Source organism: Bos taurus, chromosome 14 (genome assembly GCF_002263795.3).
Source record: "Bos taurus isolate L1 Dominette 01449 registration number 42190680 breed Hereford chromosome 14, ARS-UCD2.0, whole genome shotgun sequence".
NCBI classification, from domain to species: Eukaryota; Metazoa; Chordata; class Mammalia; order Artiodactyla; family Bovidae; genus Bos; species Bos taurus.
In genome coordinates, this window is record NC_037341.1 from 21,491,256 (window position 1) to 21,519,091 (window position 27,836).

The window sequence follows — 27,836 nt, forward strand, 5'->3', positions numbered from 1 at the left end:
AAAAGTCTCAAAGTGAGAACAGGTTTCAGAGCCATTCTAGCTGTGCATCAAAGGAGATTTTCAAGAAACTGACAAGAAGACCTACCAAATGGGAGAAAATATTTATAAATCATCTAAATGTAGAATCCAGTATATATGAAGAACTCTTACAATAATAAAAAGAAAACAAACAAAAAAAAAATGGACAAGAGTGCTTGAACTGGTATTTCTTCAACAAAAACACAGAAATTCCCCACAAGCACATAAAACACCCACTTAGAATGGCTACTTAAAAAGAAGTCATGATAACGTAAATGCTAACCAACTAAAAAGTAATGTACTACACAGGAATGACAGCAGAAAAGGTTCTTGTAAAGTAACTACATCTTCCTTTCATATGAGAAGGTAAACTGACATTATAAAAATGCTTTATCCAGAATACCAATTTAGTCATATGGCTTAGCACATCAAAGTGGCCAAACAAGCAAAATTACCTCTACCTGGCAAAGTTGGGAAACAGGACAGGGGTTTAAGGGCTTCCCTAGTGTCTCAGACAGTAAAGAATCAATCTGGAATGTGGGAGATCCAGGTTCGATCCCTAGGTCAGGAGGATCTCCTGGAGAAGGGAACAGCAACCCACTCCAGTATTCGTGGCTGAGAAATCCCATGGACAGAGGACTTGCCTAGCAGGCTACACAGTCCATGGTGTCACAGACAGTCAGACATGAGTAAGCAACTTTCACTTTTTTCACTTTAAGGGCATATTAATTTTTTTTTGAAAGCATGTGCATGTTTTACACCATGATGATTTTTAATAAAAATAAAATTTGTGTAATTTTTGCTCATTCTGGTCTTAGTATATCCAGGTACCTTTGCAAAAATAAAACCATCCACATAATTCTTATGTGCTTGAAATATACTGGCATCTAAATGTGACTTAAACTTTCATTCTTACAATAAAGCTACATTTCTATTCAAGTTTGAATAGTGAATTTGCAGGTTCTGATTAGACAAAAAAGAAATCTTTATAATAGCTAACATATATAAGTACTTAGTCTGTTTATGTGAAATTGTTCAAAGCCCTTTACATTTATCATTTTCACCACTTAATTTTCTAAAATAACCCTCTGAGGCAGGTTCAGAGTTTATGCAGCTTGCCCAGATAAAGTCAGACCTGGGACAGAAGCTTGGGCACTCTGATGTCATGGCTGGCCTCACCCACCCAAAGAGGGTGGAAACCCAACCAGGCTTCATTTCTCTTCTTTGTAACTAAGAAAACCATACTTTCTTTTTGTTTGCTTTATGAAGGCATAGGTAACTGCTGATAGCATGGATAAAGAATAGGATGTAAGAAAAACGATAAGCAACAAAAGTTGACATTAAAGAGTGCCACTCAGGAGAGATCAGGTTCAGCCCGCATTCCACAGCATGACTCTGAAATTTGAAGTCAAAAAAGCCCACCGGGCAGATTCACTCAGACCCAAGAACACCTTGCTCAGCAGACCCACCCTTACACAGAGCTCTTTGCTGGTGATGCTGTCTGCGTGAGGATGCAATGGAAGGACTGAAGAGAAACGTGAAATCATTTGTCCATTTATTCATTAATATGTTGTCAAATTCAGTTTTCTATACACTATGGTGTTTATTCCATTTTCTGTACTATTAGATATACATATTTAAAAAAATATTTAACTTATTTTTATGAAGAAATTAAATACTTTCTGGAAAAAAAAAAAAAGCCATTTTATTATTGTTCTCTAGCAACAAACCTGAAACAAGTCCCAATCCACTCAGGCAGCTCACTTAGATGCCTCTGTTCGCGGCATTTATCTGAAGACCGGGTTTACACAATTCTACTCTACAGAAGGCTGTTTGACCCTGTTACATAGCATACAGTTAAAGAACATTTTTGTAATAAACATGTTTCTCTTCGATATGATACAGAACAAGTTTTTCACACTTCCCAGCAGTCACTCAAATATATTAAAAATGTTTCCATCTTTAAAAGGCACACACATTTACAGGTTCAAATCTTTATTGTTTTAAAATTCTACATGTCTTTTACAATACAACATTTTGTTATTTAAATGACCTCTAAATGGTTAATGTACAATGACTATGCTTTTTCTGAAACTGAACCATGAATTACGACCTTGTCGATATGATTCTTCTAAACAGAGTACAAAAGTGTTGGGAGGGGCTGTGTGCCACTTGAAGACCACCCCCAGCACACACCTCCTTGGAAAACCCAGGCGACCATCTGCTCAAAGTGCTTCTCAAGACTGTAGATATGCCTGATCTTAAAGTCAGTCAATTGAATTAGAGTTCCTTTTTGTTTTGAAACATCAAAGGGCATTTAAAAAAATAAATGAAACAATTTGCTTTAGTAATCTACAGAGGCAAACAAAACCATGATTATCTGCATGCAGGAACACTCCTCTTTAAATAGTTCTGAAGAATGTATACATTTTATAAAGAATGTGTTAAAGAGTGCAAGTCTTCTGATATTGGCTTCACAAAAAGACAAATGCTGGTACAGTAACTAACACGGACTATCTAAGTTCAAGCTAATGTATATGTAACAGGCAATTAGCATGGCTAATCGTAGGCCACAATGCACAGGGTATGCCCTTTGAGATAATGAACTAGTTTGGTCCCCATTTCTAGAGTTACTTGGGTAGAAAAAAACAAAACCATTTTAATTCAGCTCAGAGTTTTGATGAATTTATTGTTCCTAAAGTGTAGCCAGGTAAAAAGTAAATGATATACACCAATGAAGTACATTGTCCTGTTGACTTTTATATAAAAAGATGGCCTGCTGTTTTTGGAGTGATGAAAGAGCACTGTTGGACAAACCAGGAAAACGTCACAGAAGGTCTCAATTTCTTCCGCAAATTATACTTTCTTATTCCATGACACAGCTTTCACTCTGTAAAACTTTGTCCCCAAAGGAACTTTAAATCTGTTTTGTGCCTAAGACAGAAAGAAAAGGGTGATTAAACCAAAGTGCCTAAGTTCCGTCCCATCACACTACTCAAAGCTGAATTACTGGGGGGGTCTTTATTAGAGGACACCTGCCTCCTCCCCATATGAGTGGAGACTCAGCCACTAATACTGAGGCAAGAGTCAGTGATCACTGATAAAGATACGGTGCCAAGTGAGCCGTATGTTATTACTATGAGCATCAAAGAGAAGTCCAGCACCACCCGGCTCGAGCCCTGCTGGTACACGGGGCACAGAGGAGGGTCGGGAAGCTGCTCACTGGAGGTCACTGAGCCCACAGCACCGACACTGCCCACATCACAGTCAGGCGCATGCTGAGCCAGCAACACTTCACTTGTCTCTCCTCAGTGAGGGGCACTGAGAGTCAAGACGCATCAGCTCTGCCGGCAGACAGATTCATCACCAGCTCCTTTACTGCACAAGAAGCACCAGCAACTCAACACAGAACAGTAACTTGCTGTAGTTTTCCTGTACAGGTTGACCGTTTGTTGGTAATCTAGCTCTATTTTCAGAAGGCAAGTAACACAAATATTCATAAAACTGCTGGTGCAAACTCACATTCACGAAATTCAAGGTCTGACTCAAGTGAACTAAAAGGCCAGGACTAGCACTGCTCCTGACTTCTACATGACACAGCCAGAGAACCTTCTTTCAACTCCAGGGTCTGCATCCCACCATGAAGCTTACCTTTTTGGCCTGGCAGTACTCCTTTTCCATCACTTTCCCAAGGACCCACGGTCTTCGAGACGCACCTGAAGCTATGGAATCAAATCATTAATTTCTTTTTGAAAGTACTATTATAATTACTCATGAAAACCAAACTGCCAGAATTAAAACAGACTAAGGACCTTCTCCCAAGTGAAATCACAGAAATGCAAAATGACTTATAAAACAAAACTGGATTCATTTTCCTTTAAGTGCAGATGGTAAGTAAATCAGAAGCAAACAATCTGAGTACAAACCAGCAACAAATAAATCCAGGTATTCTAAGCAGCTCAGCAGTGCCACCTACTGTAAGTGCAGACACATGACCTGTTCTGCTGCTGAAAAGAAAACTGATTTTCTAGCTTCAAAGCAAAGCACTGCATTTTTATTTCTGGCACCACAACACAAACAGTCAGTGCAAAATAAATACCTAAGAATGAAAGAACATCTGAAGGGACTACTTTTGTGAAGGGAAGGAAAAAAATGTGGAAGGAAACAGGATGAAAAAACTCATGTCACAAGCTGAGAGATGCAAGCTCATTCTCTTAAAATTCATCAGAAGTTGTCATTAAAAAAGTTGATTCCAAAAATATTTGACCAATAATTTATCTGTTTAGAGTAAAACCTCTGAAATTCCCAAGAGAAGATAAAACTGATTTTATTCTATAAACATTACTTGGCAAGACGTAAATTAACAGATCTCCTGAATAAACCATCAGAAACAAACACAGACACAGGGACTGGTTTACTGGAAGACAATTTTTCCACAGACAGCGGTGCAGATGGTTTCAGATGATTCAAGCACGTTACATTTACTGTGCACTTTATTTCTATTATTACTGTACCAGCTCCACCTCAGATCAACAGGCATTAGATCCCAGAGGCTGGGGACCCCTGGTCTGACACTAAAGTCCAAGGAGTGACAAGTACCCCTGGTCAAGGCCATAATACCCTGGTCAAAAAACCACAAAAAAAAAAAAAAAAAAAAGAAAAAACTTAAGTTCACGGTTTTCCACGTATAAAACTAGTAAACTAAACTGCAACTGCCTTGTCTCACTTTCTGTGGTTACACTCTATATAACCCACCAACAACAGGCACAGAGGCAGTGGCCAAGTTAGAGAACTGACATCTGACCGCTTCAAACAGGAAGGGAAGGGAAGTGAAGTGAAAGTTGCTCAGTCCTGTCTGACTCTTTGTGACCCCATGAACTATACAGTCCATGGAATTCTCCAGGCCAAACAGGAACATCAAACCAAATGGATACAGTCTTTCTATTCAGGCAAAGTATTTCAGGGTGTCTATTATGTTCTTTTTGAGTTCTTTTAAAGGCCAATGTACCAGATAATTGTACATTATACCAGACAATGTACCAGATACTAACCGCAACTTGGTATATTTTAACAAAGCTCATTGCTTTGAAAAGAAAATGAAAGTACTGACAATAACGAAAAAGAAGGTAGAAACACAGAATGATATATTGCACAGAAGAGACATTTTATAATTTAAAAGAATTTATTGTCGCCAAAACAAGCAAAGTGCCCTTATAAACCAATGAGCACGTTATATTCAAGCTTACATAGGTATGAGCATTTTAACAGTACAATCCTGCTGTCGCCAGGGCATGAGATAACTGACCCGACTGCGTTAGCTGCACTCAGGCTGAACTGTCAACAGAACCCAGAAAAATAATCTGGATAATGCAGACCGAATACAAACAAACAAACAAAAAAGCAGATGGAAGCAGAGCTCTCTCTTGCCTGTGTAACTCGGACACAGTTAGACAAGCACACACCGGGTTTATGTCTCAGTGTGACACTTACCGCCCTCTCCCGGCCTGAGGTCCAGGGCGGGCAGGGACTCCGCGTGCAGGAAGTACAGGGTGGGGCTCACCGTGAAGAGCACATAGTTGTCGTGGCGCTCGTCCAGGATGATGAGCACCAGGTCGCCCACCTGGAAACTGAGCAGAGGAAAGCTTCAGTCACCTGAGAAGCCACCATCTCCCCCTCAACGCTCTGCTCGCGGACTCTGCAGGGCCCAACCAGTTCAGCTATCAATGCAACAGCAGATGTCTCAGCTACATGACTGCTCACACAGCTGCTCACAGGAGTGCTGGACATACACATATGTTCAAAGGGTAACATGAGCAACTGTCAGAGACCAACATAATCTACTGGTTAAGAAAACAGCCACACACCCACACACACACACACACACACTCTCACACACACACACACACACACACACACACACACACAGCTTGGGTGAGGAGGAAAAAAAATACCCAAGTTCACCTAGTTATAGGAAGAAGGTACTCATCCAAACCCACCATTTTACAACAACGCACACAAATAGAGGGAGCAAACGCACAGTCACGTAAGGAGGGAAGCGCAACTTGTCCAGCAGTGCTGCTCCAGGCTCTGAGGAGAGTCCCCTCAGTCTGGAAGGAGAGGCAAGGAAACCAGGTGTGACGGCCTGAGGTTTCAGATGGCTTCTGTCTGTCTCCTCAGGGTCCTTCAGAATTGTCTTCGCAATACCAGTTCAAAGTTAATCTGGATCTCAGACAATAGTGGTCCTGAACCTGATAAATCATTAACATCACTAGGGAAACTCTACAAAGATAACAGTCTCTCCTTCATTAACTGTTTATCTCACAATTAACTGCCTGCCTAAAAAGAATAGGACCAGATACGTTCTGGACAAACATCAGAAGACAACGCCTCAAAAGGGAAGGTGGGCTTCTCGGAGATGGTTTTTGTGTTAAGCTCATCTCTCTCATTTGTGAAAGACTGTAAGTTGATTTGACTTGACATACAGCTGGTAGGGAAAGACAGATACACCCAGCCCTTTCAAATCACTCGGTTTAATGTTAGTAACCCAGACACTTGGTTGATAGATCCATTACAGAGAAAGTCTTGTTTATTTTTTAAGTCAATGCTGATAAGCAGTGCATTATTGATGTGTAGCATATCAATAAAACAAAGTCTGAGAAATAAGCAGAAGAAGAAACACCGCAACTTAAAAAATCAAGAGTTTCCCATTTAAAATGAAAAAGATGAAGGTGGTAAAAGGGATTTAAAAGAGGTGGCAGCAACTGAAGAGGCTTCAGGAATGCAATGTAAGTGACAATTAAAGCTAGGACAGGAAGGACTTCCAATACGATCCCAATGTCCTCAAATCCCAATGCAGGAGACACAAGAGACCCAGGTTTGATCCCTGGGTGGGGATGATCCCCTGGAGATGGAATCCAATATTCTTGTCTTGGGAAAGCCCATCGACAGAGGAGCCTGGTGGACTACAGTCCAAAGGATCAAGAAGTGTTGGACATGACTGGGCACAACAACATCCCCAAAATAACACAGAAAAACCTTGCTTTTCAATTAAAAAAATATTAATTATGAATGAATGTATAACACTCTGCTGACTAAAACTGAGGTTGAAGGGCTACAGTCACTGAAACACATTTTCATGAACAATTCAGTACTATTCAATTTGGCAATTTTTTTTCACAGAAAAAAACCATAAAAAACAAAAACAATACTTACTCTCTAATGGCTATCTTCTCAGAATGCCTCGAGGATACGGAAGACATGCTCTGAGACATCTGGAAGAGAACAGTTCAAAGGTTATATGAGTCAAGTGCTCTCTCCGGGCACTTTCTAGGCCTGACTGCAGACACTTCTTCCACTATGATGTGTGGTCACGTCTGCATCCCAGCTTTCAGGGCCCAAACTCCCACGCTTCATTAACGTAATGCCTTTCCTTTAACAGTTACTCTCAGTGTACAAATTTATCTACACTTCTACTTATGCTATTCTTAATCAAATTTGGCTGGATTAAAAACTGGATATAGAATTATTTTATCAATAAACAGACACTTAACCCTAACAAATATCAGAAGGAAGGAGCTGATGATTTCAGTAAGAGTTTACAGCCCACGATTCTGAGCGACCAGCAGCCCAGGAAGGGCTGCCGACCATCCTCCCCTGCAAGCATCCAGGTGGGAGAGGGCGGGGCTAACCAGTCTCAGTCAGGCTTCAGCCCACTTCTCACACTGTTACTTGATACAGGGGATGTGGGTCCCAAGGTCTGGGGGCCAGAAAGGATGGCAGGGATACCTAACTCTCCCAAGCAGAGTGGCCCAACTCTAGTCACACAAACCAAGGACAGATAAATGGCTTTCCGTCTTCAACACTTAACAGCACCTACAGTGTCCTATGCACTGCCGACTGCTCTGGGAGCACAGTGCACGGTGACAACGCCCTCCAAGCAGAGCGTCCTCCCCCAGGGAGGCAGCCCAGAGCACATGGGGAGCCGCTGTGGCAGCAACTTCTCCATGTCTTCCTGAAAGGATGTGCTTCACTTACAAACAGCAAATAGCCTTAGAGCTGCTGTGGTCATAAGTTCAGGACTGACAGTTTGCAAGTTGTGGAAATAACGTGGAAGTTTTGCTGCTCGAGTTAAGATAGGCACATGCAAGAAACTGGATGCCTCCTTACAAGACACTTTACTTTAAAATAACTCCACTCTAATCAGTGCCTTAAGGTTTTCAACACAGGCCTCAAAACTGCTCCCACTTTCTCATAAATCGTAATCATTAGAGTATGAAAAATGAAGCAACTGGTTTATGAAAGCACGTAAGACTGACTTGTAAAACTGATTAGTCAACAAAACCTACCAGGCATGAATTAATAAACCACACAACTTTCTGATCTTCTTAATGAAATGTGACCCAAACAGTTTAAATGTCAAGATCAACTGGGCGAGAAACCTTACCAGTCTCTGATTTAACCGCTTGTTCTCTTCTTCTTTCAACTGTAGTGTCTGCAGAGAAGAGAAAAAGAGATGATGGTTTATGCTCATAAATACTCAAATCCAAACATAGTGGACTAACGCTGATCTCTAGTATAAAAAGATCTTGGGGACATTCTTTTCTAGGGAATCTCTCCAACTGTTTTATTTACTGGCATAAAAGACAATTGGAATAATTTTTAGGTATACTTCCTTAAGTCAGGTGTTCTCAAAGCTTAATCTGCATTAGAAGCCCTTGAGGACTTGCAAATACACACTATCGAGATCTGTCCCCAGAGGCTGTGTTAGGAGGTGTGGCCCAGGAGGTGGGACCCACAGTTACTACACACAGGCAAGCAGACGTGATGACCCTTCACTAACAATAGCACAGGGGAGACCCGAGCAGCGAGAGTACACGTCTGTACAGTTCAGACTCCGAATCCTCAGCAGTTATCTTGTGGAGAGCAAAAGAGACTGTAAAAATCTTCAAAGCCTAAGCAATGAAAAGTGCTCTATGAACAAAGAAAGGCAAGTCTGCAATTAAGAAGGAACCCCTATTGCCATTTTTTTTTCTCTTCACCTCAATCAATCCCTATAAAAAACCTAACTTTTCTTCATTATTCACATATTCTATTTTTGCCCCATTTTGGAAAATACTTAATTTTTGAAAATTAGTATGCAGAATTCACACTTAAACTTTGTTGCTGAATCCTGAACTATTACCAGCCACTAGGATCAGAGATGACAGAGCTTCTCAAAAATAACCACAAAATAACTATTAAAAAGATCTAATATATAAACACAACAAATCCTGTTCTCATGTAAGGTTGCTTCACTGCGATACAGGGTGAAGGCCTTTACCCACTATGCTTCAACACAGACAAAATGCACTTACTCGTTCCAACAGCATTATCCGCTGTCTTTCTTCAGAGAGCACGTGGACGTTTTCTCTAAGAGAAAATGACTTACTTCAGCCATATTGACAAATAAAACTGTAACATACTTAGAATGCACAATGAGGTGGTCTGAGACACGTGTACTGTGCACCGCTAATCCACACCCCCCTCACCTCACATGACTACCTCCTCCCTGCGCCCACAGTCCTGGGGAAACCACGCTCTTCCTCTCCACTTCTACCTGTATGACTTTCATTTCAGATTTTATGTGTAAGTGACCACTCCATCTACCACGGCCTCAGCCCCATGAACACACCTGAGCCTCTGGTAACCCCTGCTCCCCGAGGCCATGGGCTCAACCCTGGAACCCCTGCAGACACCAGTCCAGCAGCCCTTCCTGGCTACCCGTGGACGCTGCAGGCACACCAAGGCACCTCATGAAACACGCCCATATGGGCTCCCACAGATAACCAGTGATGTTAACACTCACTGTGCTATAAACAATCCACCGGGTCCAGCTCTCAGGTCCGTAGGCTGCGGTCACCACCGGGGCTGCCCAGCCCTCCCACCCTCAGTCCTGGCTGGCCATTCTGAACAGGAGGATGGAGCACTCACTGGACAGACATCGTGCTGGTCTCCATGGCTGAGTCTGGCCTCCCCTCGGCAAAGGTGTCCAGGGCCTCCACCGGGGGCTCGGGTGCACAGGCCCCATACAACTCCGGGGCTGCAGCCACGCCCGGGGAGGGCACGAAGGCGCCGCCCCGCAGCCGGCTGACTTCCTCCTCCAGTCGCTTCTTCTCCTCCAGCAGACGCGCGCGGTCCTCAGACAGGGACTCGATCAAATCTGCAGCCGGGGTTGGGACAGAGTTAGCCATGGCGCGCATCGGTCAGAGCCAAAGGTGCCGCACTCCTGAGGCCCGCTCACCTTTGTCCCGCTCCTGCTGCTGCATTGTGCTCTTGAGCTTATCACTGAGATCATTGATTATGTTTTCTTTCCTCATTTTCTCTCTCGTTAAAACAGTGTTAAAATTGGTCTGGAACAACAGAACAAGAACCACTCACATGATCTGTACACACAGCGCAGTGGCAGACACAAAAAACACACTGCATCTATTTCTGGTGGTACGTCTCAACATGGAGAAGAAAAGTATCATACACAAGGTGACATTTACTTTTAAATAAAAATGCCAGCTCATCACATGGATAAGAATTAACAGCACATAAATTAGAAGAAAATTTCACAGCTTAAAGAAAAGAAACTCAAATGTTACCCATGTAGTAGTATCAACACTTTCATTTGCAAAAATTAATGTGATGTGAAGACATTAAATGATTTTGACAAGATCAGGGAGGAAGCTAGGAAGTCAGGAACAGAATTTACATTTCTTCATTTCTAAACTAGGACTGTTTTCTTTTTGAAGTACTCATGTGAAATAATGACTGTTAAAAAGAACATGCTTTTAAATATGAAGATACGTAGCAAATACTACCAGGATCAATGTAGGAAAAGTCACACTTAAGACAGCAAAAACCTCAGCTACACAGACACACTTGTTAACCTTCTCAGTCCGGGAACCCACACACCTGCTGCTCAGCGATCAAAGATGTTCGAACATTCTGCATCTCCTCATTCTTCCTTTTCTCCTGCTCTTCAAGTTGTTCTAGAAACTTAGCTTTTTCTTCCTGGAGCTTTTCTTGAAGTTCAGCAACTAGGCTTGAAGAATCTTCTCTGGCAGATTCCATGGCATGACTTTAAAAATTAAATACAGTATTACATTTTCCCCCCAGTATTACAGATATAATCACAAGTATACCAAGTATCATAATTAGATGACACCAGAAATGCTAAACATCTTCCTTTAACCTAACAGTAGTTAACTGGTGTTAAAAGATCTTTCTATGTCAACTCTCGCTTTTTATCCACCAGCAAAAGAGAAACAAGTGCCAGGGAAAAGCCTAATACAGACCACATCCTCCCAGCAGTGGGGTTGAGTGGTTATAATCCGATATTCAGGATAATCAGTTTCTACAGCAAAAGGCAACATTGTCAATATAAAAATCAATATACTTCAAGAGCTCAGCTTCAAATTCTAGTTTTACCTTTCCTGTAACTGTCAGACACAGGACTGAGAGTTGAATTAAAAATACACCTGCAGAACACATCTGTTGAAGAGCTTTCATTTTTTAAACAGGCTTTGGTTCATTTTGTTAGCTAATGAATAGGTAACCTTAAACTAAAGTGAAACTTAAATGTGTACACAGCAAACTGACATACGCCTAAATTCAGATTCACTTCTCTCAGAACCTGCTCACCTCCAAGGGGTGCTGAGGGGCTGAGAGGCGAGGTCAACGAGCAAGCACAAGCCCAGGCTGCTGCTTATTTTATCTGCTTTCAACCTCACAATCCTCTATATCCGAATGCTTGTCAAGAAGTAGATAATCTCATCCAAGGTGTGAAAATATCCCCGGCTCAGGAGAAAGACTGTAAACATTCCCACACTATCTGAGCAACCAAATCAGTGAAGGGTTTTAAATGTACATTTATTCAATTTAAAAGGACACTTCAATGTTTTTCAATGTTTCTCCTTCAGGGCTGGGGAGGGGGGGATTAAAAATCACAGGCAGCGTCATTTCAAGGTCACTGAGGAACCAGGATGAAGCCAGGGACTTTGCTCACTAAGAAAACGGACTTAGGATAAAATAAGCCGAACGCAGGGCTTACATGTGAGCAACTCTTCATACTGTCTGCCTAAAGTCTACTTTGTGCAGGTTTAAGTGACACGCCTGGAAGAAGTACCCCCTACAGTTACAGGGTAAGCCAACTACTGTGGGGAAAACAAAAAGCCAAGTTCCAGGCAAGTAGGCAGGGCAGAGGGAAGAGAATGAGGTTACAGGCGAGGGGGCAGCAGGTCACAAAAGTCTAACTGGACTACTGTAATATACAAGATGAAGAAGCAATAAGGTCCTGTTGTACAGGGAACTCTATTCAATATCCTGGGAAATGCCTTAATGGAGAAGAATATACATATGTTTAACTGCATCACTTTGCCACACAGCAGAAATTAGGATAACAATGTACATCAACTATTAAAATGCTAACTGTGTCCGACTCTTTGTGACTCCATGGACTGCAGCCTGCCAGGCTCCTCTATCCATGGAATTCTCCAGGCAAGAATACTAGAGTGGGTAGCCAATCCCTTCTCCAGGGGATCTTCCCGTTACTGTAGGCAGATCCTTTACGGTCTGAGCCATGGGGCTTCAGATTATACTTATGTCAATGAAATACATTTTTTAAAGTTAAAAACAAAGTAAGTCCCTGGCAATCCAGTGGTTAAAACGCCATGCTTCCAAAGTAGGGAGCATAGGTCTGATCCTTGATTAGAGAACTAAGATCTCACATGTGCTGGCATGACCAAAAATAAATTTATTTTTAAAATTAAAAAAAAAAAAAAAGGAATTAGCAACTACTTGAGCTATCAGGGCAAGACACAGTGGGTGAGCTATCAGGGGCATGAGCCATGATAACCCACAGCTTGTCTGTCAGTACAACAAGATTTCTAAGTGTACAGCAGTTCAGGCACACGGGACAGCCTGTCCAAGGTGAGGGTCAGGATTTCTGAGACCCAGAGACAGGACAGAGCATATGTGAGTTGCTGCTCCAGCTACTCCACCGAATACCTGTGCAGCCCCTGCTGTGGGAGCACTCCCCGCCTACCCTACCCCACCACCACCCCCCACCGTGAACCCATGCAGCTGCTCTACCAAAATGGACACTGAATGGAGCTTTGGCAAGTCCTACGGGAGAACCATGGTTAAGGCCCTTCAGATTCTGAAGCAGGGAACCTGGCTTTAGGCTTTTGTACCTGGTCTGTGGAGACTTGACCCCTGCCATGGTCTCCTCAGTTACCATAGAGTGGACACAGCCTCACTCCTGGAGCTAGGACACTCAGGTGACACAGTGGACACAAGGTGTGGTCCACACGAGTCCTGACAGCACTGGGCAGGTACGGAGGGGCTTCTATTCCCCCACGGCAGCCACGGCGAGCCTGCAGGAAGGATGCTGCAGGAGGGCCCGGTGTCCAGAGGATTCTCAGAGGGCTCCAAAGCACGATGAGAAGGGGTAGGATGAGAGGGGGTGCAATGTCTGGGCAGGACCCCGCGAGGACCACAATCTCTGACCGAACACTGTGCACCATACCCATCACTGGCCCCTGGAGGACCCTGGTGCCGCCGGCCTACCTGGCCTTCTGCAGTGACTGCCTCGACCTCTGCATCCCCCAGGCTCTAAGGACACTCAGAGGTCCAGTTCCTCTAAGAGCCTCCAATCCCTCCAGAAAACATTCTGTTTTCAAAACAGACTTGGAGGTTCAATTGTGCGCCAGGTTATGAACAGTATACAGCAGATAGTCAATCACAAGAGGCTGGGTAAAGTGATAAGCAGCAGCTGGAGGTTAAATTACATAAAGCACATACACCTATACAGATACTCTCTTGGAAGAATTAATGATAGAACCAACTAATGATGCTCTAGAAATTGTTTATTAGGCCACAAACCCCCTCAATAAATTTTAATGAGTAGGAATACCAAAGTCCATTTTCTCCGATCAAAGGCAGTAACATCAGACAACAACAATAATAAAAAAGCAAAAAAACCCACCACTGTATAAAACCCAGAATTTAACATTATCTTTTGAATCACAGAGGAAATAACTGAGATTGTAATATCAGAAAATAACAACCAGGAAGCTGGAGTCCTAAACGTTACTAACTGCTGCTCTTTTATACATTGTACATGATTTTAAAAGAATGAAAATCAGTAACTTTCAAATGAAGAATTCAGGGAACAAACTACAAATAAACCGAAAGGAAATTTATATGTTAAAAAAGGGGGAAAACGATCCTGAAAACATTTGAAATTTTCAAAACTTATTTGTCTTGAAATCCAAAATACGAATCCATTTTTAGAGGCCATCCCAGTGGATTTACAGTCTGTTATTTCTTTCAAATGTTTTTAAAAGTAACATGGACTATTTTAAAAAGGACATTTTTACTTCACAAATATCTCAATGGTTACTTTTACCTGAGGTAAATGAGGAAATTAAGGTACTGTGATTACAAACACAATTAAAATTTGAATCACCAGACTTTAATTTTATGATTACAGACTGAAGTTCTTTCTTACCTTTTTGCTAATTGACTCTCAAGATGTTTAACTTTCTCTAACAACTCTTTCTCAACAGCTTCTCTTTCCAAGTGCATTTCTTTTCTGGCAGTCTCAATAGCAGCTTCTTTTTCACAATTAAGCCTCTGAACTAGCTGTTCTCGGTCCTGTTCCTGTCTCATGACAAATTCCTCTTTGTCTTTCTCTAGCTTCTGGATAATAGCTTTGTACATATCCTCTTGCTGGGAGATTTTCTCATCTTTTTGTTTTTCAAGAGCACTCAATTCTGAGTCCAATTTACTCTGCAGTTCAGCTAATTCTTCTTTCAGGCCTTTTTCTATTTCAAATGCTTGCTGATACAATGATGTCATTTTGTTTAAATCAGTGGTAAGCCTATCAGATTCTTCTTCATGTCTACTAATTAACTCAGAAATGCACTGATCTTTTTCAACTGTCATTAAAGTTCTCAGCTCTGTCAAGCCCACCTGATAATTTTCATTATTGTCGTGAATCTTTTGGTTTAGTTTACTGATCTCTGCTCTCAACTGTTCGGTCTCTTTTTCGAAGAGAGACTGCAAGGTCTTCTTCTCCTGGGTTCTGCTTTCTTCCAGCAACATTTTTATCTCATCAGTTTCTGCTTCCTTCAGAGCCAGCTCCACCTCTAACTTACATCTCATGTCCGACAAATCTGAAACCTTGAGCTTTAACTCCTGGAGCTGCTGCTCCTTCTCCTGGATGACTGCAGCATGAGAATCTTGGATCTGCTCGATCCTCTGCTGGTTTTCCATCTCTAGTTTCTCCAAGCAGAGCCTGTGCTCGTTCATGGCCTTCTCCAACTCCTGTGTGTGACGGACCTGCAGTGTGTCCTCCAGCTCCTTCAGATGACTCTGCTCCAGGCGCTGGAGCTCTGCCCGCAGTAGCTGGAGCTTCTCGTCATTCTCCACGTGGAGCTTCCTCAAGTCCTCCAGAGCAACCTCACGCGACTGCCGCAGTGCTTCCATCTCACAGTGCTGGGCGTGCACTGTGCACTCCATCTCGAGCAGCTTCTGGTCCTTCTCTTTCTGCAGGCAGATGACAGCTTCCTTCTCATGCTTGACCAGAGCAAACTCATTATCCTTATTCTGCAGCACCTCCTCCAGGCATACCAGGTCCCCCCGCAGCTTGGTGATCTTGCTCTTGTTCTCTTCACTCTCCTTCACCAGGGTAGCGAGCCTGCCCTCGTACTCGCTTTTTAAAGACTCTAGTTCTTTTTGATGTTTTTCATATAGTGTTATTTCCAAAGAGTGCTTTACTTTGTCGATAATGCTTCTTATTTCTACTGCTGTACACTGCAAGGAATTGGCAAAGTCGCACTGTTCCTTCTGCACGAACGTCCGGAAGTGGCAGAAGTCCTCCTTCAGGGTCTGAATGCTGAGGTGCGAGTCGCGGGCGGACGCGCGGCACCTCCCCAGCTGGACACTGAGGGACGCGCGGTCGCCCAGGTCCTCCTGACCAGGGGCACTGGTGTCCTGCATCCGCCTACTGTCAATGGCGTTGATGACAGAGGAGTAGAGGGACTCCACCATCATCTCTGGGCTCTGCGGGTCACTGATGGGGTTTGGAGACGATAGCTGCTCCTCTATGACAAACTCGTTCACCGCAGACATAAAGTCCGACTCAGGACTTTCCGCTAGTGAATCCAAGTCTAAGGAGGCCTGGTGGAGAGTATGCTCTATATTTGGATGGGGGATAGTCTCAAAGTCGAACGTGTGGGCATCAATGCTGTCTGGTGACAGCTCCTCTAAGGGGCAAACTGCAGGACACAGGGGATCCTGCACGGCGAGTGGAGGCGGTGTCCTGGGTGAGGTAGTGGTTGTGATTCCTGTCGCGCTTTCCAGCCGGGGCGAGGAAGCCGACTGCGGGGACGTCTGACTCGCAGAGGCCTGGAAGAGAGAGGGACAGGCTGACCGAGCTGCGACACCACAGGCATGCATGCTAACGGGGCGAACCACTGCAAAGAACTGGATTTGCCTTTTGTTCACTCAGCAGGTCTGTAATGGTCTGTGACATTTCATCCAAACTTTGTGCTGCTTTTACCAAATTATGCAGAGCAAGTACATGCTGGTGGAGAGGTTCAAAGTCACAAAGTAAGGGAACCCTGAAACAGAGCGCAACCAAATTAGACTTCTAATTTCTTAATGAGAAAGGGATAACTACAACCAAACATTGTAATCTGTGCCCAAAATGATTCTCTATCAATCAATACCAAACAAGCTGAAGAAGACTAACACATACCATGCAACAACACAGATTACTATCAGAAAAAACTAATTTCATGTAAGGCATTACTTTTCTTCTACTTTATCATCTTCATTTTCTGATCTTTATTTTCTAATCATTTTTATATTCCCCGCAAGCTTCCCAAAGCAGCCATGGAAGAACCAGACTATCATGAAATCCTCCTGTTCTGGAGTACCCTGCAAGCACTGGTGCTCTTCCCACCACCCAGGGCAGCGAGAACATCCCAAAGTGGGAACTACAGGCATTTACCTGAGGAATGGCTGAACTTCAGAAGGACAAAATGATTGCAGAAACTGTAAATCTTTTAATGAAATATCTGGAAGTTCACAGTCAAACTTTCGAGGCTTCTGTGTCTATATATAAAAAAAAAAATTACCAAAAAATATACAGGATAATTTTGTATATGATTTCTTACTATATATTGACTATACTTACTATATTTCTTGTTATAAATACTGTATTTCTTACTATATAATTCAATACAATAAGTAATTAAAAATGCTTCAAGTGATCTACTCATCCCATAGAAACAGAGTAAGATAATCAACTACAAATGAAGGACTGCTCAATGAGAAGACCATCTCCCAACAACAGGGATGCCGGGCTTGCTTCCTCTCTTCTCTGCTCTCAGCATCTTTTCACAGGAACACTGCTGTTCCCAACCTACATTAAAGGAACCCATCTGTCTCGCTACCACACAGGCTGTTCCCAAATTTCCACGTGCCCAACTGCTCGGTCAGCACAGTCCTGAGGCCCACCCTGGCCCTCCATCTACTTTTGTCACCACTGGTGTGTGGTGCTGTTTTAAGGCAGCAAAGACTTTCTTTCTAACATAAAACTTCCTTCCATACCCTTGACTCCAACTTTTCATTACATTTTCCAAAGTATGAAATCTTAGTCAATTGCAGCTTCTTAAAAAAAAAAACAAACATCACCTACCATTCTTTTTATTATTGCTGAGAAATGCAGCTTTTAAGACAAGGCCATGGCCTTAGTCATGACTTATGCAGGGTTCCCCAGTAAAGGCATGTGTGTAGGAAACCCTGCCTGTTTGCAGACACACAAAAACACAACGTCTATAGCCCTAAGGAATCCTGTAGCACGAAACACGTGTGACCGTGAAACAGCGTGTGTGAGGAGAAAACAAACAGACAGCACTTCTAAAACTTATTTGACCACGGAATCGTTTTTTGGGTTTTTTTCATATAATAAAACTAGTGGTCCCATTCTGGTTTAGAAATACAGGGACCTTATATTTCATGGCTTCGATGAAGATGACCTGATTGGGGATTGTCCAACATGAATGAAAGAAAGAGAAGGAGGAGGGGGAGGGGAGGGCGAGAAGAAGAGGAGGAGGGAGACAGACCCAGTGAGGGGAAGAGACTCCGTTCCCACCCATCTCAACAGTGTCCTACGACGTCACCGTTCTGAGCAGAGAAGACTCCTGACCAAAAACTATGAATTCATCTTAGAGTCAAAAACACCGTAATTTTGATTAAAAATCTGTTTCTGATAAGTATCTCCACTTCTGAAATAAAGGTCTGAACACACAGGACTTAGTCAAGTTAGAAAATAAATACGTACACAAAAGGATGGGGGCCAGGAGTCCAATCCCCTGAACAGACGATTTCTTAGAAAAGACTTCCCTGTGTAAAGAGATTAACATGCAGTTACTCTACAACTTCAGCTGCATGATGTACTCATAACTACAAAATAAAACCAGCACTTTTTCTTAAAAAATGTTGTTATTAATAAAGAACACTTACTAAATAATTTCCCAAAGGATTCCCTTTTTGACTTCTCAGCCTCATACAATTGCTTTCCGTCCTTGACTAAAGCACCGGCCCACTGAGGAAAGGAGAGCACGTATTAGCATCAGCACCAACTCACTGAGGCCCAGACACAGTAAACACAGCTCAGCCTGCATACCTCCCTGTAGTGTTTTATGAACATTTTTCTCCTGACAACCTCAACAACAGCTAAGCAGTACATCTGAGGAACTGTGCTCAGAGCTTCTACGATCTTGACTCTTTCTAAGAGCTCGATAACCAGGCGGAGCAAAGCCTGCAACTTCTCTCCATCCTGATCTGCGTGGAGCATCACAAAGCAACACCACCTGCAGAATGAAATCGAGATGCAGAGACTCTGAAAAACCATCCATGCCCATGGTCGTCAACCGACAAAGAGTCAGTATGGTAATAAAATCACACCATCACTTGGGAGAAATACAAAGCATCAACTCTCAACACCCCAAACCAGCTGCCTGAGAACGACTTACTTGAGTCTGACATGAAGGTTATTTGCGAGCTCCTGTTTGGCAGTGGTGCACTTCTGTTTAATGTCCAACAGCTTTCTATGGTTTTGCAACATAATCATCAACTGATTTGCATGACTCAGACACAAATCAGGTAGCACAGATGCATCCTTCAAGTTTTCAGCTCTCATCTGATTAGCTAAAAATCCCTTTGAGAGAAAACATTTTAAAGGATATAAACTTTCATTAAAAACATGAACATTCGTTTAAGAGGAACAGCTTCATATTAGACACAAACTGTTCTCCTCTCAAATAAGATTTTAAAATCTCCTACTTTTCCGAATGTAGTAGATGGGTCCATAGCAAAAGATTCAGTTTTTAAGAAATTTATGCTTATCTAATTCTGTTCAATTTTCATGCTTTAAAAAAAAAAGAGAGAGAGAGAGATCCAGGAAGATAAAGTAACCTGTCCAAGGACACAGCAGGCAGATGAGAACCAGAACCTGTGTGACTGTAAACGCCTGCTAGGCCGCTGTGCAGTCAAGAGTGCAAGGAAGTCACACAGGGCCACTGACTTTACAACAGATTTAATCTAATCAGTGATACTCAACAGTATACACTTCTCCCAATAAAGTAACAATCTTTGATGTTGACTACATCACTCACTGAAAAGCCATTCCCCACTCCAGTAATCCTGGGCTGTTGTACCTTATTCCACTGACCTGCGTGCATGTCTTCAGAACAATGATTTCCACAGTATTATTTTGTAGGAAAAATAATGATTAGACTCTTTTCTTAGCTATCCTTATTTATTTCCACAAGGGAGCCTTGCATCTTTTTGTTAGGTAAGGATTGTGCTTAGGCTGTAGATTAATTCAGACACACGTGTCAAATCCAACAGCAAACAATTAAAAAAAAATAAGTCTAAAGACATCTTGATGAGTCAGTATAGTGACAGCTTTCTTCTTGCTCTATTTACTGAAAAGTTAACATGCTAAGGAAGTTTTGGGGTATGCACATCCATGTTACTATCACACCTGCCGCCGTACACAATCGCATTTGTAGGGCTCAGGCTAGGACAGCACACGTAGCTTCTTTCTGTAGTTCTCTCTCTTTACTATTTGATGTTTTTCTAAACATCATGAAGGTAAATTTAGGTTTAAATGATTTGTTAAAGTCAAGACGGTTCAATATCTGAAAATAAGACAATTTTAATAATAATAATGTTATATGTTATTTTTCTTCCAATATGTTGCATGATGCTTTTTCTGTAATTTAGTTAAAAAAAAAAACAAACTTACTGCTTTAATCTCCTTTGATAAAATCTTAAGAGGTTTTCAATGCTTTTTACTGAATCCAAGGAAAATACTGCATCAATCCACAATCCATGGAGTGCAAGCTCAACGCAGGAGAAATACAAAGAAAGCCACAACTCGCCACGTCACAAACTGCTAAAACCCAAACCAAAGGCAAACGGCTACAAGTGAATTACTAACAGCCTAGAATTCCCTATCAAGAGAAAATATTCTTGAGAAACAAAGGATTTTCCAGTGACAAAACCTGAATTTACCACAAGCTAGAAAACACTAAAGAATACTTTACTGTAGAAAAGTAGTGTAAGTTGCTCAGTCATATCTGACTCTGAGACCCCATGGACTGTAGCCTGTCAAGCTCCATGGGGATTCTCCAGGCCAGAATACTGCAGTGGGTAGCCTTTCCCTTCTCCAGGGGATCTTCCCAACCCAGGGATCTAACCCAGGTCTCCCACATTACAGACAGATTCTGTACTAGCTGAGCCACCAGGGAAGCCCATTTTTAATGTATGATAGACTTTAATACATCAAAGATAAATGTGTCATTTAAAGGGAAGACTGCTAATACATTAAAAAGACTATATTATGATGTATTCCAAGAATCCAAGGATGGTCAAGATTAGAAATAGATTGTACCTTCCTTAACCTTATAAGACTTTCTAATAAAACAAGGGGGAAAAAAAAAAAACCAACCTACTACAAACATTGTAATGGTGAAATGTCAACCATTTCCCACAGATCAGGAATTAATCAAGGATGGCCAGTATAACATCTATCAATACTCAGCACCGCACAGGGTGGGGGTGCCGTCGGGTGGGGACCCACTCAGTGCAAACACAAGATGGAGAAATCAGTTAAGGAGGCTGGATCCAAAATTAAGGGAAAGGAAAAGAGAATCTGGTAGTTACAAGATGAATTCAGTCTGTAAACTATAAAAACATAAATATTTCAAACATGTTGAAAACTTACAGAACATCACCACATGGAGAAAACTTCCAGGTCAGTCACTCTCCACAATCCCACCACCTTCTCATGGTTATAAATCTAATCTGGTACCAGAGTTCTTGGAAATGAAAGTAGCTCCGTCGTGTCCAACTCTTTGCGACCCCCATGGACTATACAGTCCATGGAATTCTCCAGGCCAGAATACTGGAGTGAGTAGCCTTTCCCTTCTCCAGGGGATCTTTCCAACGCAGGGATCGATCTCCCACATTGCAGGAGGATTCTTTACCTGATTTCTTGGAACACGGCATTGAACTAGACCTCCTAAGGCTCCCCATTTTCCTGAGGCGGGAGCAGGAGGTGCTCAGGGATCACGGACAGGGGCTGTGGGCATGTGCAGGGCTCCCTACCGCCCAGTGCAGCCTTAGCTCAAACCTCTGAACATGAGGAACCGGCCTCCTCCTGTCCTACCAGAACCAGTAATACCACAGTTAACACTACTCACGGGTGACGTGGAAACACAGGGCACAGCAAACGAACAGTGCATATAAAAGACTAGTCTAGAAACCACAAATCCCCTTTCCCGAGAGAGGTCTGCAGTAAGCACCTGAGCGAGTTCTTTCTGCTCATTGACCAGTCGGCCGCAGCTGGCAATCATCTGGTCCAGGGCGTACAGCCGGTCCTCCAGGCCCTTGATGGCTTTCATGTTCTGATTATCGAGATTGGCAATAGTCTGACGGCATTCGGCCATAAAGGGTCGAATGATCCGGGGATCAAGCTGAGTGACATGGAAATATGTATGAATGAAATTTTCAGCCAAGAGCTTAAAATACATTTCACACTATTTTGATCTACAACTTCAAAAAAAAATAAAAAACAGTGATAGTAAAAATTATAGAAAAGTGGAAACATGAGACATCAAGATTATATTTTCATAAGGTTAAGAACAGGGTAATTACAATGTTATAAAACCACAATTATTACTGATTATGTTGGGATACTTAAGCAATCTAGTTCCAGGCATACACCTTTCAACTCAAGCCACAATTCATTCAATTCTCAACAGCCCACCGAAAATGCTATTTTCAAGATCTTATGCAGTAGGGCAAAATTAGTAACAAAAACATATTCTTTGGTCATTTCCTGTCTAATCAATCCAACCTCCCCCCTAAAACATATCAACATCTTCAAACCTCCCTCCCCTTGGCAATATCTTTATTTTCAGGTTGTACTCCTCCAGCAATCTGTTTCATCACCTATACTTTCTTGCTGTGTAATCTCCCCTGTTGCTGGACTTTAATTCTGCAAGTTTCCTGGAATTTATGTAATTCAAGGAACCCAAACACTTCTCTCCACCTGCTCCTCTCGCCTTGGAATAACACTGCACACTGGTGTCTTCCATGTAGACGGCCCTGCACTGGCTGCTCTCAGGGCTCACATGTGGCCCACTGGAGACCACCTTCTCCGGGACCCTGCTCCTCTTCTGCCTCCTCCATAAACAGGTGATCCCAGGGGGTTCTGTGCTGTGGCACATTTCTACTGCTTCTCACAGGGTTTCAGCAGTGGCTGTAACCAGAATAAGTTAACTCCCAACCTTTTCAACCCTTTATCTTCCCACCAGTGTCCAGTTCATGTTTCTGCCTGTCTGCTACCATCTCCACGTGGACATCAGCCACGATCACTGGCTCATTAGAGCTGTCCTCTGCTCAAGTTCCTAAACAACTTCCTTCTGCCCAGAGACACAGAACTGCAGATGAATGAATCCTGAGTTTCTCCAGCTAGGTCTCTGTTCATGCTGACTGACCTACCAGCTACTGAAGCACACCTCTGCTTACTGTGAGCAGTCCCGTCAAACACATCTTCCCAGAACACTACCAGCTGAGGGACCATAAATTATTTATTTTTGGTACAGTGTTCAGCACGCTGACAACACATGTAAGCAATAATGAACTATTCCACAGTTACCGAGAATTCAGCTGCACTTCTAAGATCATGCAGACGTCAATAGCCAAACACGGGAGGCACCTGCCTTGTATGACAGCTAACTAAAATGTGTGCATATGTGAACATTTTCTATTTTCATGGTGAGTCCAGTGCACACATTTCCAAAGTACTGACTAGCTATAAATTATTAGGGTGACAAAAGGCTATAGAAGATGACTAAAACAGATTTCATCTTGGGCAAAATTACGACACATAAAACAGCAGTGACTTAAGGAAGAAAAAAACTCTGGACCATATGCTGTTACGATGTTCCTGTATTTCCTAACTCACTGAGAGAACAACACAACTATACAGACGAACATGGAAGAGTGTCGAGACTCACTCAATTCTGTAGGTGTAAATGAATATGAATTTTCATCAAGCCAGACAAGGACTACTGTTTCTTCTCCCTTGTCACATAAAGTGAATAAAACTTGAGGCTTTGCTAGATTTCATTCAAACATGCAAACACACAGCCATCTGTAAGCCCTTTAAAAAGAGGTTCCCCATGGCCTAGAGGCCTGTTCTCTGAATGATGTAAAACTACAAAAAATGACACTTCACTCACTCTATCACAAGCACATGACTGATTTTCCATAAACATAATTTCCAGGCTACTAAAATGTCAATAGTTTGAATAGAACACTAGCTTTCATTCATTTCTGGCAGTAATCTTTGCATAATATATTCCACACTTCTCTACCCAGGCAAATGTCTTAACTGAAGATTTCTTTGACAACAAATAATGAACGGCCAAAATGAAAGCCACGCCCACAGGATGTCATCAAGGATGCGGGTACTGAGAGAATGGCGACTCAGACTGCACTCCGCCTTCAGCAAGAACAGAACGCTGCTGTTTCCAGGCACCCAGACCCGTGTGGCCTTTCTCCCAACAGCCAACCACAGACCAAGCCTCTGTCCAACCAACTGAGAAGTTCACCTTCACACTGTTTCATCTTGGTCTGTCTCATTGACACACGTGCCCCACCAACTTCCTCTCAGGCAGCCAAGATTTTCTACCACTTACTGATCAGGTCTGAAGAGCTTTATTCCAGATTTATGCCCCAAGTTTAAAAGCTTTTATAAGTGTACTTGGGGAGAGCATAACCCTAAGCACAAGTCACTATGATTACAAAATACGACTAAAAAACAATGTCTAAGTTCTGACTTTTATCTCAGGTGAATCTAAAATCACTTCTTTCAAACATCAGAGGCCAGTTGCGAAGGTAGGGTGGGGACCCGATTAGAAAGAGGCCCACAGGGTTTTCTGGGAGGTAGAAAGGTTCAATGTTGTCCTCCTCTGGAAGCTGGTTCCTAACCACTCAAGACTTGTGTACTTCACTGAATGTAAATCATTTTCAGAGTAAAACAATTTAACTGTTAAAGATATAAGCAAAATTATATCTACAGCATAGCTGCAGAGACAAATTACAGGAGCTATTAAAAAGTCCAAGTGATACTACAGGACCATGAAGAAAAAAATTCTAAGTACCACCACCACCACCCAAACCATCCCCATTGGAATGGACACTTCAAGGCTCAGCCCTGCATAGAGATTTTACCTGTATTACCTCTAGTAATCTTCCCAAATTTGCTGTCAGTTTCCTAAGTATGGTTACATTACCCGTTAAATGATTTGGTTTGTCCAAGGTCCTTCCTATACGTGGTTATGAAGTTTCACTCCAAGGCTCAAGGCGCCCTTTCTCCCATTACTGTACAGGAAATACTTAGTGTAGGCAATGTAACTTCAATTGGCGAAAACAACACAGTGACACAAGAAAGATCAGACTAAGACTCCTCACCCTGCTCATGGAATCAAAGCACTTCCTGACCAAGGACTCGACATCATTAGGCCTGTCCTGCACGTTGATCCAGTCCAACAGAGAAACATTAAAGAAAGGCAGGTCCCCCTCTTTAGCCTCTATTGCAGCTGCGTCCTGCTGGGCAGGGCTTGGACAAGGCTCCCTCACATCTTTTCCACTTTCAGCATCTGCGGCGTCTGAGGCTACGTGCTCCACGGACATGTGAAATGAGGTGAACGAGGGTTTGCTCGTTGCTGCAGGCGTATCAGGAGAGAGCACCAGTTCAGTGGAGGTCTTTGTCTCAGACTTTTCTGAGCCTTCGCGTTCAGGCAAGGAATCCACTCTCCCCAGACATTCCCTGTAACTGTGTCTGGTGAGGCACTCCAACAGTGGAATCTTGGCCATGACTGAAACCGCAGTTCCTAAACTTAAAGTACAAAAGACCTGTCAGTAAATCATGGACTGCTCAAGTTAGAGGTTAGCATTTTGAAAGGAAGAGGTTATCACGAAATCTCACCCCCTCTCTCTTAGGCTACATGCATCTGAGCAGTCCACGAGGTGTCCGTTAAAGAAAGCAGAGAGGAGAGTACCTTTACACACTGAGACTCTCTAAAGTAAAGGTACCAAGTCCACACTATACATATGGACACTCAGTTTTTAACTAAAGGTATAAAAAAATTCAAACTTATAAAAAAGATTTACCATAGCAGTCTCTTAAAGTTTAATGTTTTGTCTCTAAGCTAATCAAAGATTTTAGATATAATGAAAGCAGAGGATAAAATTAACAGTTTTATTAGAGATTAAGGTTAACTCTTGGGTTTATCACACCCTGAAAATACACAGACAGGCAGATAGATATATGTTGTCAAAAAACATGAAGGAAAGATGAAATCTTGACAATTTAACGTCTATAAAAATATATATAAAATCATTCATGCTCCTACATTAACATGCGAGATGACTAGCTCCTGCCTTGTACCCCTGAACAGTTTTACTGGGAAAGGTTATTACAAAAACTTTTAAAAGCTCTTCCCAGTCTTAATCACTCTCTTCCTTCCCAGGATGTGTCCCACTGTCATCTCAAAACCAAAATGTTCCTAAATATTCAGAATACAGAAACCTGAATTAATAAGGCCCACTTGATTTCAAAAAAGAACGTGCAACTTCCCTCCAACTCTAATAAAAAATTTAAGAAAAAACAAACAAAAAATGAATACAAGACACTGAAAGCATACATGTACACACACAACAAAGGGCCACATTTGTGCAGAATTATTGCCATATTTTTTACATTCATTGTAGCCCTTTTAAAAAAGAACCAATGGGTATCAGATGCTTACATGCAAAGAACTAAAAAAAAAAAAAATCTAAATGAAAACTAGAACACAATGGCTCTTTTCCATCTTAGCAAGCCTATATCATATGGCAATATTAAAAAAAAAATTTTCTTTGACTACCATTTGAAAACTTTTCATTTGCATTTTGCCTCACTTTATTGGTAGCAAGGCAAGAAACAAAGATTCTTGGGTTTATAAATAATTTCAAAGTATAGAGTCTTTTACATAAAGAAAATACAAGAAAACAAAATGTGGTAAATCTATATAATATGTGGAAGATAAAACTAACCATAGTTTTACAAATTTTACACTCCATGAAAGTCATTATAAAAGTCTCAAAAAAATAAACCTCAATTATAATAAATATGTGGCCTACTAGAAATGAAGTGACCATTACTAAAAGTACTGATAAACTGCAAAGGTATTTTAAACAAACATGTTATTATCCATTTTAATGGCAAACATACTGAGTAAGTTTTAATTTGATGTCTTCTACGGATTGCAGATAATTTGAATAAATACTTTCAAATTTGAAAAGCAGCTTTTGGTAGGAATTTGAGCAATCTTCCAGATTGGCCATAATTGCAGCCCAGCCTTGGTGCTGAAGATGTTCATCATGGACCAGACCTTCACAGAAAGAGCAGAGTTTCTTGGCAACTTCATACATTTCCTATGTTGGAAAAGAAGAAATAAATGGTAAGAGAAGGTAATGCCTATGCACACGTCTGCACACGTGTACTTAAGTGCATGCATGAATGTGCTCTGAACTCATGTCAAAGGGAGCACTGTTCTGGACTGTTCCAGGTTATGGCTCCTGCCTGCTGCCATGGTAATAAGGAGGAACTCACACCTGGGGGAGGATAAGGGGCTGGAGATCCGTGCAGAGTCAGGCAACAATAACCATCAAAAATAAAACTGTGAATTCACACAAGGGAATACTACATGGCAGTTAATACAAACCTGCAACTACACAACCGAGTCTCAGGAACATTGCACTGACTCAGGTCAGTCACAAAAGGAGTCAGGACACTGATCAACTTCACGGAAGAGAAAAATGGGGACTGAAAGCAAGGGAACACAAAGGACGGCTGTGGCTGATGCCATATTTTAAAATCTGTTCACTTTGTGAAAATACGATGACAATGAATATCTAATTGTGATACATGCATTTTCAAATATGTATGTTAATAAACAAAACTCTATTATTAATTTTACTAATAGTAAAGACAAAAGTCTAAGGTCACACAAGTAACTGGGAAATGTGACTCTGGAGATGGCGCTCTGGATGGTTAGAAGACAGAGCCTGGCGGTCCGGGGATGAGGAGTATAGGCTCTCACTGTTGGGAGCCCAGGTTCCATCCCTGGGTAACCAACTAAGATCCCACGGAATGG

The 27,836-nt window shown here is 42.1% G+C and overlaps 1 protein-coding gene across 3 annotated transcripts in view; it reads right to left on the reverse strand.

The window, feature by feature from the left end:
• Positions 1 to 1,556: 1,556 nt before the first annotated feature.
• The window catches only part of RB1CC1 (RB1 inducible coiled-coil 1), a 40,161-nt gene continuing 13,881 nt past the window's right edge, over positions 1,557 to 27,836 (reverse strand). For 2 of the 3 annotated variants that reach the window (XM_005215415.5, XM_010812002.4), the window contains 19 exons: positions 26,912 to 27,114; positions 25,108 to 25,534; positions 21,930 to 22,100; positions 19,092 to 19,276; positions 18,743 to 18,929; positions 18,580 to 18,661; positions 18,398 to 18,459; positions 17,063 to 17,166; positions 16,544 to 16,670; positions 14,555 to 16,455; positions 10,957 to 11,122; positions 10,298 to 10,406; positions 9,988 to 10,216; positions 9,372 to 9,426; positions 8,462 to 8,509; positions 7,231 to 7,289; positions 5,509 to 5,645; positions 3,670 to 3,740; positions 1,557 to 2,952 (listed from right to left, as the gene is read on the reverse strand). In XM_005215415.5, coding sequence (XP_005215472.1) covers positions 2,875 to 2,952; positions 3,670 to 3,740; positions 5,509 to 5,645; positions 7,231 to 7,289; positions 8,462 to 8,509; positions 9,372 to 9,426; positions 9,988 to 10,216; positions 10,298 to 10,406; positions 10,957 to 11,122; positions 14,555 to 16,455; positions 16,544 to 16,670; positions 17,063 to 17,166; positions 18,398 to 18,459; positions 18,580 to 18,661; positions 18,743 to 18,929; positions 19,092 to 19,276; positions 21,930 to 22,100; positions 25,108 to 25,534; positions 26,912 to 27,114 — 4,401 coding nt within the window. In that variant the 3' untranslated portion in view covers positions 1,557 to 2,874. The remainder of the gene's footprint in view (positions 2,953 to 3,669; positions 3,741 to 5,508; positions 5,646 to 7,230; positions 7,290 to 8,461; positions 8,510 to 9,371; positions 9,427 to 9,987; positions 10,217 to 10,297; positions 10,407 to 10,956; positions 11,123 to 14,554; positions 16,456 to 16,543; positions 16,671 to 17,062; positions 17,167 to 18,397; positions 18,460 to 18,579; positions 18,662 to 18,742; positions 18,930 to 19,091; positions 19,277 to 21,929; positions 22,101 to 25,107; positions 25,535 to 26,911; positions 27,115 to 27,836) is intronic. The other variant, NM_001114155.1, reaches the window with a different exon arrangement.